The following is a 16,480-nucleotide window of genomic DNA, read 5'->3' on the forward strand; positions in this document are numbered from 1 at the left end:
ACTATTAAAATGGAAGGAAGAAATCATACTACTACTTAGATAACTGGAACAGTAATATGTTTCTTATATGGGCAATTTAAACAAAAGTGTTTTCTTTTGGTTTTGTACTACATTATACAGAAAATTTCCTCAATTTTCTATCTTACTTCATTCGTGTAGCATATACATAGTCTACATCTCTGAGAAGCACAACTAGATTTCATATTAAACCTGTTGTATAATAAGATGATTTCATTAGAACACGTATAATTCCATTTACTTATTTTTGTGAGACAGGTAGGGTTAAGTGACTTGCTCATAGTCGGTCACACAGCTAGTAAGATTAAGCGTCTGAGGCCAAATTTGAACTCAGGTCCTCCTGACTTCAAGGCTGGTGTTCTATCTAATGCACCATCTAGCTGCGCCAATTAGATTTAATTTTTGAAGTGCATACTGTGAAAAAAATATTATATTAGTTAAGGAAAAAAAGAAAAACAATCCTATTTGTAAACTTAGCTCAAACTTTAACATTTTTTATGACTCCCATTAAAGATGTTCTGGCCTAACAATCATGATACAGAAAATTAAGTGAAATCTATTTTAATTTCAAATTATTATCATTGTCATTTAGAATACCTTCACACATTTTAATCATATTCAGATATGGGGATTGAAAAATCAGAAGTTTTATCTGTTAAAATCCATAAGCCCTGTCCCTGTTCACCAACAGCTGTTGGCAAGAGAGGCTAGCACAGAATTTCTCCATAAAAATTTTTTAATAATCTATGCCTAACATTTTTTTAACACCAGGCTTTAAAAAAAAAAAAGGGAATCAATTTTCTTGTGCTTTATAAGACACCAGATACAGCATTCATAAAAATAATCAACAAGCAATTTTGTTAACCAAATATGTTTAAAGTTGAAACATGAAGTCCAGAAGAGTATATATACTTTCACCAAAAAGAAAATATTTTCTATATACGAATATCTATTACAAATCATTTGTAATTAACCAGAAAACTATGATACACAGAAAGCCTTAGAGTATACCAAAGAAATAAAGAATAAACTGTAGCAGTCTGTCGATATCAGGGTGCAAGGAGAATTAAAATTTTTTAAATGCATCTCAAGTTTATAGGCATTTTTTAGAAAATCATTTTAATAAAACAGGTAAAAGCTAAGGATATGTAATTCATCTGAATCTAGCTCAATTATAAACATATATACAATGTATAGTTTACTCAAATGAGGTATAAAATGCTTTAAATGCAAGGAATTCTGTGTAATGCTCTTTTAAAATATTATTTTCTTTTATATATTTCTCTTCTACATTATACTTATTTATAATATAGATGGTATACATTCAGTGCCAGTCTAGGGTTTTGTAAAAATAATTATAAAACTCTACAATATATTTTTATTTAAACTAAAATATAATAATACTTTTAATGATCACTAAAATTGGTATGACACAAACACTTTACAAAGTGCTTTACACATTATATCACAAGATTTCTAGAAAATGTCCAAAATACCATGTAGACAGATTCTGATTAGTGAGAGGTAAATTTGTTACCTCCTCAATGGAACTACCTTTATTTTTTTTTACTATGCTCCGAAGAAATAGCATAGCCACCTTAAAGTAAAAGCATAATAAAACCATTGATAGATACAATCTTTCCAACCCACTCAGGAACTTGTTATTTATTACCAAAATGGGAACGAGTAAAACTTCTGGCAGATGTCCAACAATATCTTCTTCCTAGGGAACTCACCACCTCCACTAACAGGAATGAGTCATCTGGAGGGCTTGGAAAGCAGAGCCAATTTTCCACTATGGCATAGGACATGGAAAGATCATGCACTATATGGAACTTAATTGTTGATTCTATCTTGCTATTATTAAGATATTATTATCTCAGTGAACTTGAGATGCCCAGAAAGTTCTTTACCAGTGCAACATTCAGCTAACTATGATTTCAAAGAGAAGTCTATGCAATTGGCTGAGAGTCTGAGAGATTACATGACTTTCTCAATATTTCATAAATAACAAAGGTCAACAGCAAGAAATGAAAACAGATTTTCATTAGTTCACTCTATCCATGATTCCATAATCTCTCTCCATTCTAAATACTATAGGGACAAAATTATTCACTATACTCTTTTATTACATGCACCCATAATACATAGAGCTTAAAAAAATGCAAAGATAGATTTCCCAAGGTACATTTCATGAAGGATCAGTATAAATCTTAAAAGTTGCTAGTTCCCCATAGTTGCAACCTCATTTTCTATTTCTCCTGATGGATTTAATATTATAGAACATATATCTCTTTTTTTCTTTATTTTTTGTCTGAACTCATTTCTTTAAAACATGCTTTCTTTCAATATATGTAAAACACTGTTTAACTTCTCTTTCATTAGCTATCAAGGCACTCTATCTGAAATGGATCTCCTATGACTAATTATTTGCACTGACCACTAGCTGGTCATCTATAGAAATAATCAGAAGCACAATGGGATCCTAGATCTCTTGAATTCTAGATTATAAATGAACACAGTGGAGTAAAAATTATACTTGTGGCCCAAGTATGTCTCTGTTTAAACTTTGGAGTTTACTTAAGAGTGAAATCATATTGACATTTGTAAAGCCTGGTACAGGCTGAATGAAGATTTAAGCACTAGATACATTTGTAGGTTTAATTCTTAATATAGCCTACAGTAATAATTATCCTGGAACATAGGGATAAATCTCAGTAGCAAAGTAAAATCAGTAAGATTCTGAAAGTCACCAAGTTATTACCTGGTCCCTTGTTGGAATAGGTAGGCTATGCAAGAGATATTTCCTTATGATGATTATCATGGTTAAATCACAATTTTGAAATATTAATTATATCCAAAATTTTATCTAGATACCTTTTTCAATTTGATAATTCCTTCCTGTGTATCTTCATCTGTCATGATGTCAAACAAGTTTCCCCCATCTCCTGGAACAATGTTGTATTCAATTTCTGCATTTTTCCCAAAATCTGGGTCCACAGCTCTGATCCTTCCAATAGCTGAGCCAACTAGAGAAGACTCTGGTACTTTTAGATGAAAAATACCTGATAAAATGTACATAGAATTCATGTTAGAAAGGAAAATCTAATAGAGTATATAGTAAGAAAATCAGTCTCTAAATTAAGGTTTATGACAAAGATATCAAGATAAGAAAATGTCAACACTCTAGAAATTACACACACACACACACACACATACACACATACACACACACACAGAGTAATCAAGAAGAAAAGATATTTTGCTATCATTGCAAAGGTTATCATAAGTACTAAGTACTTATCTGTTTCTATAACTCCGGCTCTAGAATTCCTAAAAGGAGGAATTAGACACCAACAGAGCATTTAAAAATAAAGTCAATTTGACCACATATCATTTATGTTAATTGCATCCAGGTGTCCCAGTCAGTCGAATAGCATTTAAGGGTCTACCATATACTAGGCATTGTATTAAGGTATGTCCTCAGGATCAAAAAATATGGACAAGGTATCTTAGAGAACTCCATCTCAATAATATAAATGGAAGGCTAGAGAAAATGATTAAAAGTTAAATTTATCAAATTGAAATATGTTCCCTAGTGCTGCTGTGTCTTCACCCTGAAGCACATACAAATGTTGTTCTCATATATGATTTAAAATGTTAGTTTTAGCTTTTTATACACATTTGTTTCAAACAGTACAGTCAGATAAATGGGAATTGGAGAAAGATACTTAAAAGTAAAAAGAGTATATTGTTTATCACAAACATCTTTTTAAACTAAAGTTTGAATGTATTGTTCTTGCTTCAAAGTTGCATTATCTTCATCAGAATTAATAAAAATTTCATTAATAGCTTTCCCAAATGCTAAAAAGGAATGCAGTGTTAAATCACAGACACAAGGTGGCACTCCAACAGAGCTAAAAATTTACCTATACTAAGGATTTGTAAAACTACAAAGACGCATATAATCTTTGAGTATTAATACAACATACAATTTTATAATGACTTCAAAATTCAATAAAACATCATTTGGATGATTTTCTGTGGAAATATATAATATACCTTGATAAAATGTCCTCCCCTCCCACTCCATCTCTCCATTAAAGGATCTGATCAAAGCAAAACAAAAGAGAAAGAATTCCATATATATGTTGAACCCTTTGCATCAGTACAAGTTATTGCTATTGGTCAGTGGAAAGAAAAGAAAAGGAAGAAAAAGAATTCATGGGAACCTTCTTGATTTTTAATGAGAATAGTCTACCTTAAAAACACAATCAATATTTTTGTTGTGCAGAACAATCTTACCTCCAGAAACCCCACTAGAATTTGTTATAGATTAAATATTACCAACTCTACAAACTACCAGACCACTGATGGAAGACTTAATCCTGAGGTAATTTAATTGTTAGTGAGTCTGTCTAGAACCTATATATTTTGATAAGAACCTGAATCCTGATTCTCTACTATAGGCTTACCTTCCAAACTGCTCAGTCCATACATTAATCCCCCTAAGGATTAATGATTACCTGTCTGAATTCTTTCAATGATGAACTTACTTTTATTCTCTTATACACTTCCATTCCAATGATTCTAACCTAATTTCCCTATCATATATATCTTAATTCCCATCCCTTTCTGCCTTACATCTTATTCCCAGGCTCTCCTTTATCAACCCCCCCAACCCCCCAATATTCCCTTCATAATGTCCCACTGTTTCTACTATGCTCTCTGTAATTCCTGTTCCCTAGATAACAAAGCTGGTTTTATCGTTTTTCCCCCTTTCTTTTTTTCTGACTCCAATTTCCTTACTTTCACTGAACTCTGATTCCCTACTGGTGATAGATAAATTCGCGCTGGCCACCTTTTCCAGTACCAGCTGACCTTTCACTCTCATACTATTTTTTAATTGTAGTGAGGAACTTGAGTATTCCAAACTTTTTCTCTTTTCAAACCTCTTACGTCTTTTCCTATCCATATTCTCTCTATTAAGAATTTTTCTTCATATTTCACTGTAAAAAATTTAGATTGTTTGCTGAGACCTCATCTCAAATTTTTCACATACATTCACTATCTACTCCTATTTCACATGAAGGAGTGTCCCTTCTTTTTGTCACGGGGAAAATCTTTCTATAAATACAATCTTGACTATTCTCTTTTCTCCACAGATTAACCTATCAACTTTCCTCTCATATAATTTTTAATTTTTTCCTGCGCAGTAATTGTATCCCAGCTACCTAAGAAAACATATCTACTCTTTTGGGGGGGAAAAAAAGCCATCCATTTACACTAGCTCTTACCCTATATATTCCTATCTTTTATAGGCATAACTCCTTAAGAAGGACTTCTGCAATAAGAGTCTCTGATTTTTTTTCTCATTATCTTCTTAATGATATGCAATCTAGTTTCTGATCTCATCTTCAACTTAACTTGCTCTCTCCAATGTTTCCATTGATCTCTTAATTGCTAAATATAATAGCTTTTTCTCAGTCACCATCCTTTTTGGTTTTTCTGTACACTTTTATGGTGAATTTTACTCTCTTCTGGATATGCCGTCTCTAGGTTTTCATATTGGTACTTCATTTCTGGATAACCATTCCTTCTAACTCCTTTGATGAATAGCTATTCATGTTGTGCTTCCTAATCCTAAGGCTCTGTTTTGAGTTCTCTTCTCTTTTTACTCCATACTATTTCAATGGTAGTCTCATCATCTTCTAAGAGTTAGGTTATCATCTCTATTTCAGATGATTCTCATATCTATCCCTAACCTCACTCTCCATTCTTGTATCTCCATCTGCCTATTGGACAGTTTGAATTTGATGTCTCCTACACATATTATTATTCATAATTTCCATATTATTGTTATGGATACCATCACCCTCCTAGTCAACTCGACTCACAATCCAAAGATCATCTCCTTAACTACTCTCTCTCATTCTTGCCTGTCTAATCAGTTGCTAAGTGATGGAAAATTCTATCTTTATAATCCTCTTTTCTCACTCTGCCAACACCCTGATATAGATGCTTATCACCTTATGCCTAGAGTATTTCAATAGCCTTCTGGTTGGTCTCCTTTATTTCAAACCTCTTTGTATTATAGTTCATCTTCCATTAAGCTGTCAAAGTATTCTTCCTTTTACACTAGCCTGCTCATGTATACCCCAAGTCAGTAAACTCCAGTGGTTCTCTTTTAAAAATATAAAATACTCTTCTTAGTCTTTAAATATCTTCCTCACCTAACCCTTCTTTAGTTTTCTTATCTCTTACTCCCTTAAATATATTTTACATTCCAGTGATAATACAATTCTTCTTGCTGTTCCTTTTACAAGACCATTTTTTCCTAGCAGAGATTGCTTTTGTTTTTCTATGAATCTTTATCACTTAGTACAATTCCTGGCATAGAGGTGTTCAATAATATTTTTGACCATTTTGTACCCTGCCAATAATATAGTCTCAATCAGGATCACAATCCATAATGTGTTGTGGATGCCCAAATCTTGATCCTAAGGGGATGGGATGATTCTAGGTTCCAGGATGTGATTATATATAGACATAATGTAAACTGAGAGGATATATTATACATTTTTAGAATTCTTCTGAACATTCTAGTATTGGTATGGATATTTGCCCTTACCAATAACAAAACAAAACACACTCTTTGGAATTTTCTTCAATTAGGTTAGGACTAATGATTTTTATTTTAATTTCAAGGGTCTTTCAGGATATATGGGGCTGTATTAAGTTTCTATTGTGGAACTCATCCTGGTCTGAATAAAATATATGCATAAGATGCAGGGACCAAAGAAACAGGCCTGGGTTCCAGATATGTGGCCCAAGAACATGTAAGTCCAAGAGTAAGTCCAAGACTTCATTGATATGAAAACCAATATTTTATGGTACTCCCATTTACTCTCCACCAATATTTCTTGGGAATTATATGATATAATACTATTCATTCAACTCCTCTCTTTCAAACTGAATCTTTGAAATATCATTTCTGCACCTGGAAATAGCTTTAGCACTAGCTCTAGGAAGGCACAAGAAGCCATTACTAGGAAAACTAAATTGTGGGATTTCTGTTTTTGTCAATTTTTGGGTCATATGCCATATTATACCTATAATGATGTTTTATATTGTGTAGTAGAATATGTAATCCCTTTTCTGAAGGTCTATTAATTTGGACTCTTTCCTTCCTGGTAGAGATGGAAACCCTGAGAAGTTGGTGAAAGGAGAAAGAATTCAAATTTTTATCATTCAGCTTTGATTTCCCTTTGGAGAGACTCATCAAGCTTTGAGTCCCCCTGAGGAACTCTTCAGAGCCAGTTCTCTTTAGGAGACTTTGAGCATTGAAAGTTATTGATAGCTTTGGGATTCTAGTTTTGAGATAAAAGATGAAACAACCCACTTAAAGTTGGGAGGGTGGGGGAAGGGATAGACATGAGTAGAGCAGGGAGTTTCCCTCATGTTCATATTCTCAGTTTGCTACACTAGAGATCTGGGCCAATACCCCTTGGGTGAGACCATGGACACTCTTTGGGTTGGGCTATCTCTCTTCTAATGAGAGTGTTCCTTCTCTCTGTATTGTCTGTTATAAATTCTACTATGTGTAACTTCTCTGATTTTTATTTGCTGCAATTTGGACAAATAGGATTCATTATATGTATTCATTTTGGAACTGGTATTTAGTGGAGAAAAAAAAAGTTAAAAAAAAAAGTTAAACCTTGAATATAGAAATTGGGTTCCTGCTTCTCCTTACAAATGACAAAGCAATCCGAAGGTTCATAGAACCTGATCATATCTCCCAGACTAATAATGCTTAAGGAAATAGAAATATATACTTTTAGTGCAGTAGTTTCTCTGTCTAAGGAAAGCAGAGGAGACTAGGTCCCAACTTGCTGTTTCCTCTCCTGTTAGGAATAAAAGTCTCTTTTGCAGAGAAGAGGGAGGGGGGGTATCAATGTTGCCATTTGTAGCTACCAATTAAGCCATAAAAAGACAACAATCTACACTACATATGGTATTATTACTTTATTATCCTACAAATATAAAATTCTTGAAGGTTAAAAATCCATTCCAATCTAGCAAGCACTTGTTATGTGCTAGGCCTTGGGGGAAGCAAAGGCAAAAATCAGGGGAAACTAACCCCTGCCCTCAGGGAAGACTAGTGGAGAGGGGTGCGATTAAGTATTCACCAAATAAATTTGAGCTCGAGAGGGAGCCTAACAACTAAGGAAATGAATGGAAAATGAAAAAGTATTTAGTAAACTCCTATTGCATGCCAGATACTTTATTAAATAGTGGAATTACAAATAAAAAGATGCATAATCTCTACCCTTGGAATCTATATCTTAATAGAGGAAATCACGGACATGGGCTAGGGTGGAGGTGGGGTCTAAGAAAGAGGGCATTGGCCAATTTGGAAGATGGTCAGAAGTTAAACTTTAAGAAAGCTGGATATTCTAAGATGAGGAAGGACTAGTTTCTAGCTATAGAACATTTGTGATTATGCAAAAGGAAAGAAGCAAAAAATTAAGATGGGTAGGGAGGAGAAAGATAATTCAACTAGAAGGGAAATAATGTTCATTAAGCTAGAAATATTGGTTTTGTATTTTTTGGCACTTACCTTTATTTTCCAAACACAGTAAGAGCTTAATAAATGCATCTTATTGTTTAGATAACACTTATTTTCTTAAGTTTAGAAGACTAAGATAAAAAACAGAACAATAGAAACCCCACATATCATAAAATAAATAATCTAAGGTAGTCATTTACTCCATTAGTTTAGCCTAAAAAGGTTGCTTAGAAATTTTTTTCACTGATTTCTCTCTTTTCAAAGGGACAAGCCGAGAGTGTTTGTACTTAAAGAACAATTTATAAGGCCAACACAAAGAAAAATCAAGTCAGACTAACTCTAACCATTTCTTTGAAATGTTTCAGTGACAGATTAAAGAGGAATTTTCAAAGTAGTAAGCATAAAGTAGATCCACAAATCCCATTACAAGTTAATAAGACTCAGAGACTTCTCTTAGGGTTGAGTGACTTATACTGCCCAGCAAAGTTTGACTCTGGAACACACCAGTGCCATGTCCCAAAGAAACATTTATAGCTAACAAGAGTGAAACAGTGCTTCCCAATTTATTTCTTTTGTGAGTTTAGGTTGCAGCTGACATAAAACACAGAAATACATAGTTCTAGATTTTCTGGGGTTTTGAAGGTAAATATTTTTTAGCAAGGAGGAAGACACTAAAATTCATTAAGATGAGCATTTCTCAATAAAATATTGAAGGTGGTTGTAAAGTCTACAGAATATGGAACAAGTCAGAGAAACTATACATTACTCATGTCAGATTGTTTAAGATATATCAATTTATTTCCAACGACTTGGGATTTTATCATTCCTAGAAATTCAAATGCAATAAAGCTAGGGTCATTCAGATTAATTCAAAACTGAAGTAATCTCCAGATCTGTCATGGACTCATCATTTATGATGTACTGCATAATTACATTGCTTTCATCTGCCCAGGGTTTACCATTGATGTCTATGATACATCTTAATGATGTAATCTGTACAACACAGATTAAAAAATAAAAGCGGTGACAAGAAATCATATTGATGTACTAGACAATTCAGGGAAAGGAGATGATTGGTAGTTGTAGGAAATGGTTTTACTTTTTTGTTCTTTTGTTTTTCATGGATGGAGAAATATAAAATAATTGAGAAAAACAGAAACCAAAGATTAGTGAGTTTTTGATCCTAGTGTTTCTTTTGGGATATTAATTGACCCCCAAATATGTAATGTTCAGATTATTCTATGAAATGACCATACAGAATATACTTATGAGCATATATTGCTGTTCAGTTATATCTTGATTCCTTGTGATCCTGTGAACCATACTGTCCGTGGCGTTGTTATTGTTGTTGTTGTTGATTGTTTCCCAAAGATCTTGGAGTGGTTTGCCATTTCCCTTCTCCAGTTGAATAAGAGAAACACAAGTTATATAACTAGTAAAAATGTAAAATCTTCATGATTCCAGACAGTGCTCTATTTATCCAGCCACCTAGCTATCTACAGTAATTAGCATATACAAATGAGCTAATAAAATATTTAACCTAACTTTCATTCAAATCAATAAGCAATATTATATTATAGAATTTAGCGCATCTCTTCATGAAATTTATCTATACATTCAGAGTGATGTAAAGCATTTATTTGATATGTCAGCACATCAAATGTCAGCATACCATATGATGACACTTAATCTTTATCAAAGTCTAATTTCAATTCTTCTTTGTAATGAAATATGACAATTAGACTAGGTAGGTTCTAATGTAAATTCTCTGAATGAGACTACTGGAACCTCATGCAAGCGTTATCTTAGAATTAGTCTATGACCTGAAATATATTCAGAGTCATTTAACCAACTTAAATAGAAACATAATAAACTAGGTAATAGATCACATAATAAAAATTTTTGACCAACTCATGAAACTTTACACTAAAGAACAGAATTTATTAAATGTGCATCAATGGGGATAATATGAGCCCAGATGAAATTATATATTCTTTAAAATATTAAAATGTAAATATTTAATGATCTTTGGAAGGTGGCAAGCCAAGATGCTATGATTTTTCAAAGACTTAAAATTAAAAAGAAGTAAAAATTTGGAAAAACATTAGGCAGAATATTTTTTGAGGAAGAGTTATTATTTTACATTTTAAATTAGGTGATGAGAAAAAGGAAAATTCTCCATTTAACTGCATGGAAAAACTATGCTTTGAATTTCGATCTTATTTTTTTAAATAATAATGTATTTCCTAGACTTAAAGATGGAGAGTAAGACTGCAGCATGATTTAAATGTTTTTAATTTAAAGCTATACTTGGGCACATATAATGAACTTTTTTAAATTTTAAAATTACTAAAGAATGTTATCATGTAGTAATTTTTTTTGTTTGTTTTTCCCCTAAGATGAAAAAGTGTGGAAACTAAAGACCTAATGCTTTCTTCCCTCCCTCTTATACAAAACCTGTTATAATGTACAATTATTAATAAATATGTAAGTAGTATTTCCCATAGGACATGTACATTTGAATATATTAGAATGTTTACTTGGAGGAATGGCAAAGGAAATCTGACTTTGGTGAAACAATGAGGGAGCCAACTGACAGAGTTAGAGGCTTCAATTCTCACTTAAAGTTTTTTGTCACTTCTTGAAAGTTGTACTGCTGAAGAGTAAAAAGAGTTGGTAGTTGAATAACTTATTCTGTACCTTATTTTTTAAAATGCCTGAAGCCATAGACATTTTCAATAAGCACAAATTAAGGCACGAAGAATGTACTCACTTGGTACAAGCATTCTAATAACAAAGTAGAGCTTCCAGCAGAATTTTGGTCATGCATACTAAACATGTACAGCAAACCTTACCCCATAGAGAGTCAGGGCAAAAGAATGGTACTTTTGATGATTCCTATAGTGTTCCTGGGTCAGAAAATCTTTTTGGAAGTAGTGTTTGGCATCGTAGAACTAATTTTCCTCATACAGTAAAACTCATCACCCCCAATGAGGTTTTCATGCCCTGAACAGGTTTTTGTTAATTAATCATGGCAATGAATATTTATTGAGTATCCATGAAACACTTTGCACATTAATAACATGAATTCTATAAAATCCTAGTTGAAAACTTAACAAATCTTTCCTTATTGCATCTAGCCAAGACTACAGATTTGTTGCCCAAATGCAATCCTGTTAACATTGTTGCTGAGGAAGTGTCATTTAACATAAATATCCTATAATATTCAACCGATAGATAGTTGAATACAGCAAAATTGTTAATATTTTCCAACTAAAACTGCATTTTTCTCTATATTAGGTACTCCAATTATTTCATATCCCATTGGCAATATGCTAATAACACTTCTGGACACCTCATAATAATGTTTTAAATATTTAAAATAAAATATACAAGATTATGAGTATACCAAAAGTTAAGGAAAATAAAGATGTAATCTGTTTTTTCTATCCATAAAAATCCTTTCCTAAAATCTATCCAGAAACACCTTGGAGATCCATGGATTCCAAGCTAAGAATTCTTCCATAAATCCAATTTCCAATTTATAAATAACATATAAAAGGAAAAGGTATCTCTTTCATAAACTCCTCCTACTCCAAAAAATGATTCCTGGGAAACATCATGTTTATTTTGAGAGTGAGGGAAAGAGCATAGATAAGTAGAATTTTAGAGACTCTTAGTTCAGAGAAAAAGGTGTAGATAGACACAAAGAAGTTGTTTTTGAGGAATAATGTCAAAATAGGTTCCACCAAAAATATTCACAAACATTTCCTAAAGTTTCACATTTAAGAAAAATTCTACATATTGTAGAATATTTTTTATTTATTTATTAGCATCTTCATATAAAAATATCTTACAAAGATTTTGTTTTTTTGTTTCCTTTTCTTTTTTTATTTAGACAGCTAGATAACACAGTACAGCACCATACCTGGAGTAATGAAGATCTGACTTCAAAATTGAATTTAGACATTTATTAGCTCTGTGACCTTGGATAAGTCACTTAACCTCTGTTTGCTTAGTTACCTCATCTGAAAAATGGAAATAATAATAGCACCTACCTCCCAATGCTGTTGTGAAGATAAATGAAATTAGTTTTTCAAAGTAAAAGGAGAAAAATAAATGCTTGCTAACTGAAAAAATATATATATACATACATGCATACATACATATATACATATATATATATATATGTGTGTGTGTGTTTTAAATCCTCAAGTAGAATTAAGAAGCCTCTTAATCTTCACATTTATATGAATAAAGTCATTCTATTGGCAAGCTAGGTTTATTTCAACACCTGGTAAAAATAATCTGGCAGATAGCAAAAAGCACTTTGAAAAAAATAAAAGCAGGATGGCACAAAGACAAGATGGCAGAAGAGAGGCAACTGAGATGAACTCTCAACATTTCCTTACAAACAACTTTAAAATAACTCCTCAAATCAAATTTTGGATTGGCAGAGTCAACAAAAGCTTAGGATGAGACATTTTTGCAGGCTTAGAAAACATAGGGAGGTTGGCAAAATAAGTTTTTGACACTGAGGTGAAACCTGTCTAGAGTTTACACAGGCAAAGGTAGCAATAGCCCACAGTAGCCACACCAGAAAAAACTTGGGGAGCACTCAGTCAAGAGATAGTAAGGGGTCAGGCAATTTGCCAGAAAGAAATTAAAGGGGATCTTTTGATGACACTGGGCATAGCTGGCACTGATTGGCAACTCTACTACCCATAGGCAGTTCTGGGCTCAAGTTGGTGAGCAGAGACAAGTACTAGGGGTCAGTTAGAAGAAGCAGAAGCCCAGGTCACTGTTCCATGGAAAAAAAGAAGACTAGTACTTATGTTTTCAGAGGAACAGGAACCCTTCCTAGGTACACACCAGAGCACAGGCCAATAAAGTAGTGATCAGATCTCTCTGAGGATGAAAAAAAGAGACAGAAAAGGAAAAAGAAGAAAGAAGAAGTAAAAGAAAGAAGGAAAAGAAGAAGAGGAAAACAAGAAGGAAGAGGAGAAGGAAGAATAAGAGGAGGAGGAGGAGGAGGAAGAGGAGGAGGAAAAGGAGAGGAAATAACAATAATAACATTGCTCAACTCAAACTGGCCTAATGGTAAAAGAGGCACAAAAATTCACTGAATAAAAGAATTCCTTAAACAGCAAAATAAGGCAAATGAGAAAGGAGTTACAAATTTTCACTGGATAAAATAATTTCTTAAAAATTAGATTTGGGCAAGTGGAAACTAATGACTCAATAAGACTTTAAGAAACAATAAAACAAAATCAAAGTAATGAAAAATAGAGGGAAATATAAAGTATTTCACAAGAAAAAATAATTGACCTAGAAAATAAATCAAGGAATGATATACTTGGATAGCTGAAAGCCATGACCAAGGAAAAAACCTAGACATTGTATTTCAAGAAATTATCTAATAAAGCTTTTTGATATATGAGATCTAGAGGGTAAAATAAAAACTGAAAGAACATACCAATCACCTCTTGAAAGAGATATCAAAATGAAAACTTTCAGTAATATTATAGCCAAAGCCCAGAGCTCCTAAGATAAAGAGAAAATACTTAAAAATAAACCAGGAAAAAGCAATAAAACTATTCAAATATTGTAGCATCAGGATAAGAGAGGATCTAACAGTATCTACATTAAAGAACAGAGGGTTTAATATATATTCCAAAAGGCAAAAGAACTAGAATTAAACCCAGAATAATCTATCCAGCAAAATTTAATATAATCCTTCAGGAGGGAAATGGATATTCAATAAAAATAGAGTATTTTTGAGCATTCTTGATGAAAAGTACCAAGCCAAATTAAAAAAAAAATGACATTCAGACACAAGACTCAAGAGAAGGATAAAAAAGATAACATGAAAGAGGTGTCAATTTGTAAGACTCTCAAGAGAGTTAAACTATTTACATTCTTATATAGAATGATGTATGTCCTAAGAACGTTATTAAAAGGAGTTTACTTAGAGAGGATGGATATGTCAATTAATTGGAATGATTTAAAAAACAACATAATGAATGGATGAAAAAGAGAGATGCTCTGAGAAAAGTGAAAGGAAGAGGGGGTATTTTCTCACATTAAAAAACACACAAGGAAAAGCATTTACAATGGAGGGGAAAATCAATTGTGGCCTGGGAAATAATTGAACTTCATTCTCATAGAATTGGTTAGAAGAGGGAAGAATTTATGTACACATTCAATTAGTTATAGAAATGTAATTTATCCAACAAGAAATAAGAGGGAAAGAGGACAAGAAAGAGAGGGAGTGATAAAAGAGCAAGACATTAAAGGAGGTGTTGGTTAGAAGCAAAATAGTCATTTGAGAAATCACAGAATAAAAGGAGAGAAAAGGAAGAAGAAACAGAAGAAAATAAAATGCACCCAAATAAACAGCAACCACAATTGTGAATGTGAATGGCATGAGCTTATGCATAAAACTCAAACAAATAGCAGAATGAGTTAGAAATCATTTTTTAAAATCATCAACTCCTAGTCAAAAATTAGACATAGGCTATCCCTTATCTTTAATCTATCTGTGTCTCTCTGCTTCAAGTTAATGACTTGAGAAGATTCTTTTAAGACTTTGCTAATATTCTCTAGAGCTAAAGTAAAGTGTTTCCCCTTCCCAAAAATTTTTGGGAATCCCAAATCATTTTTTTAAAAAAGAAAGTCATTTTAATTATTCTTTTATTTTTTCTGGTCCTTAGTCAATAATTTTTTGCCAATTGTTTCTTCCTCTAAAAGGTCTAGTGTACTTTACTTTTTCTCTCCATTCCCCAAAACAAATCTTTATTAACTTGGGACAAGATTAAATTATTTTTTCCTATTTTGGAATAAGATTCTGTGTTTTGGTTCCTTGCCCATTGAATTAACTCCATACTCTTTTCTTGGGCATATTACTTTTACCTTGTCAGAAATTAAAGAGGAAAAAAAAGATAGCCTAAACTTAATCATTATATAACAAAAAGCATTTCTCTAATAGTTATATTGTATTTTTTGCTACATTTTTAGCTGCTGCTGCTATTCTTATATGAAAGTAGGACAGCATTTCTTTTAGCTCTTAGGGGCTTATATTTATTTTTTTAGGTCATTGAACAAGGAATTCTGTGTGCATATAAGAAGTCATTGAAATGCTCTTCAATCCTTGGGTATACTTTCACTTCATTACATTTTCAAACAACCAAAATTATTCGTTGAATATATATATATACATATACATATATACAAACACACACACACACACACACACACACATATATATATATATATATAGTCTATGGACATTAAAATAAATTCCTTAAGTGCAAATTGTTTTATTTTCTATTTATACCTTCTCTCTGTGATTTTATCACTTCTCATGTCTTTATCATATTTATAACAATAATTCCCAAACCAATGTATTCAGTCTTTTAAGTCACTCTTCTGAGAATTTTCACTTAAATGTCCCATGCTCATTCATATCTCAATATTTCTAAAATGAACATCATTTTTGAACTCTAAATCTATTCTTCCTCAAAATGTCTCTATTTTTCTTAAGGATACTATCAATATCTTATTAGTCACTTAAACTTGCAACATCAGCATTATCTTCAGCTTTTTCTTTTCTGTCACTTTCCTCATATCCTATCAGCTACCTAGTATTTTTTATAATTCTAACTCTACATCATTCTTCCTATTCATGCTTTCTTGATAAGTAAGGGAGAATGAAGAAGAAAAGGCATTTATATTTTTCCAACTATCTGCCACAGAGCCCTAGGCACTACGATAATAATAAGCACATTACAAATATTGTCCCATTTGATCATCACACAACTTAATTCAAGCCTCATTACGTTTCACTTGGACTACTATAATAACTTCTTAATTGGTCTTTCTTCCTGCTTCTAA

The 16,480-nt window shown here is 32.4% G+C and overlaps 1 protein-coding gene across 1 annotated transcript in view; it reads right to left on the reverse strand.

Moving 5' to 3' along the window:
- CDH12 (cadherin 12) overlaps nucleotides 1-16,480 on the reverse strand; it is an 890,215-nt gene that overhangs the window by 80,699 nt on the left and 793,036 nt on the right. The window contains exon 8 of the mRNA XM_003759641.2: nucleotides 2,896-3,083. Coding sequence (XP_003759689.1) covers nucleotides 2,896-3,083 — 188 coding nt within the window. The remainder of the gene's footprint in view (nucleotides 1-2,895; nucleotides 3,084-16,480) is intronic.

This window comes from Sarcophilus harrisii, chromosome 1 (genome assembly GCF_902635505.1).
Source record: "Sarcophilus harrisii chromosome 1, mSarHar1.11, whole genome shotgun sequence".
NCBI classification, from domain to species: domain Eukaryota; kingdom Metazoa; phylum Chordata; class Mammalia; order Dasyuromorphia; family Dasyuridae; genus Sarcophilus; species Sarcophilus harrisii.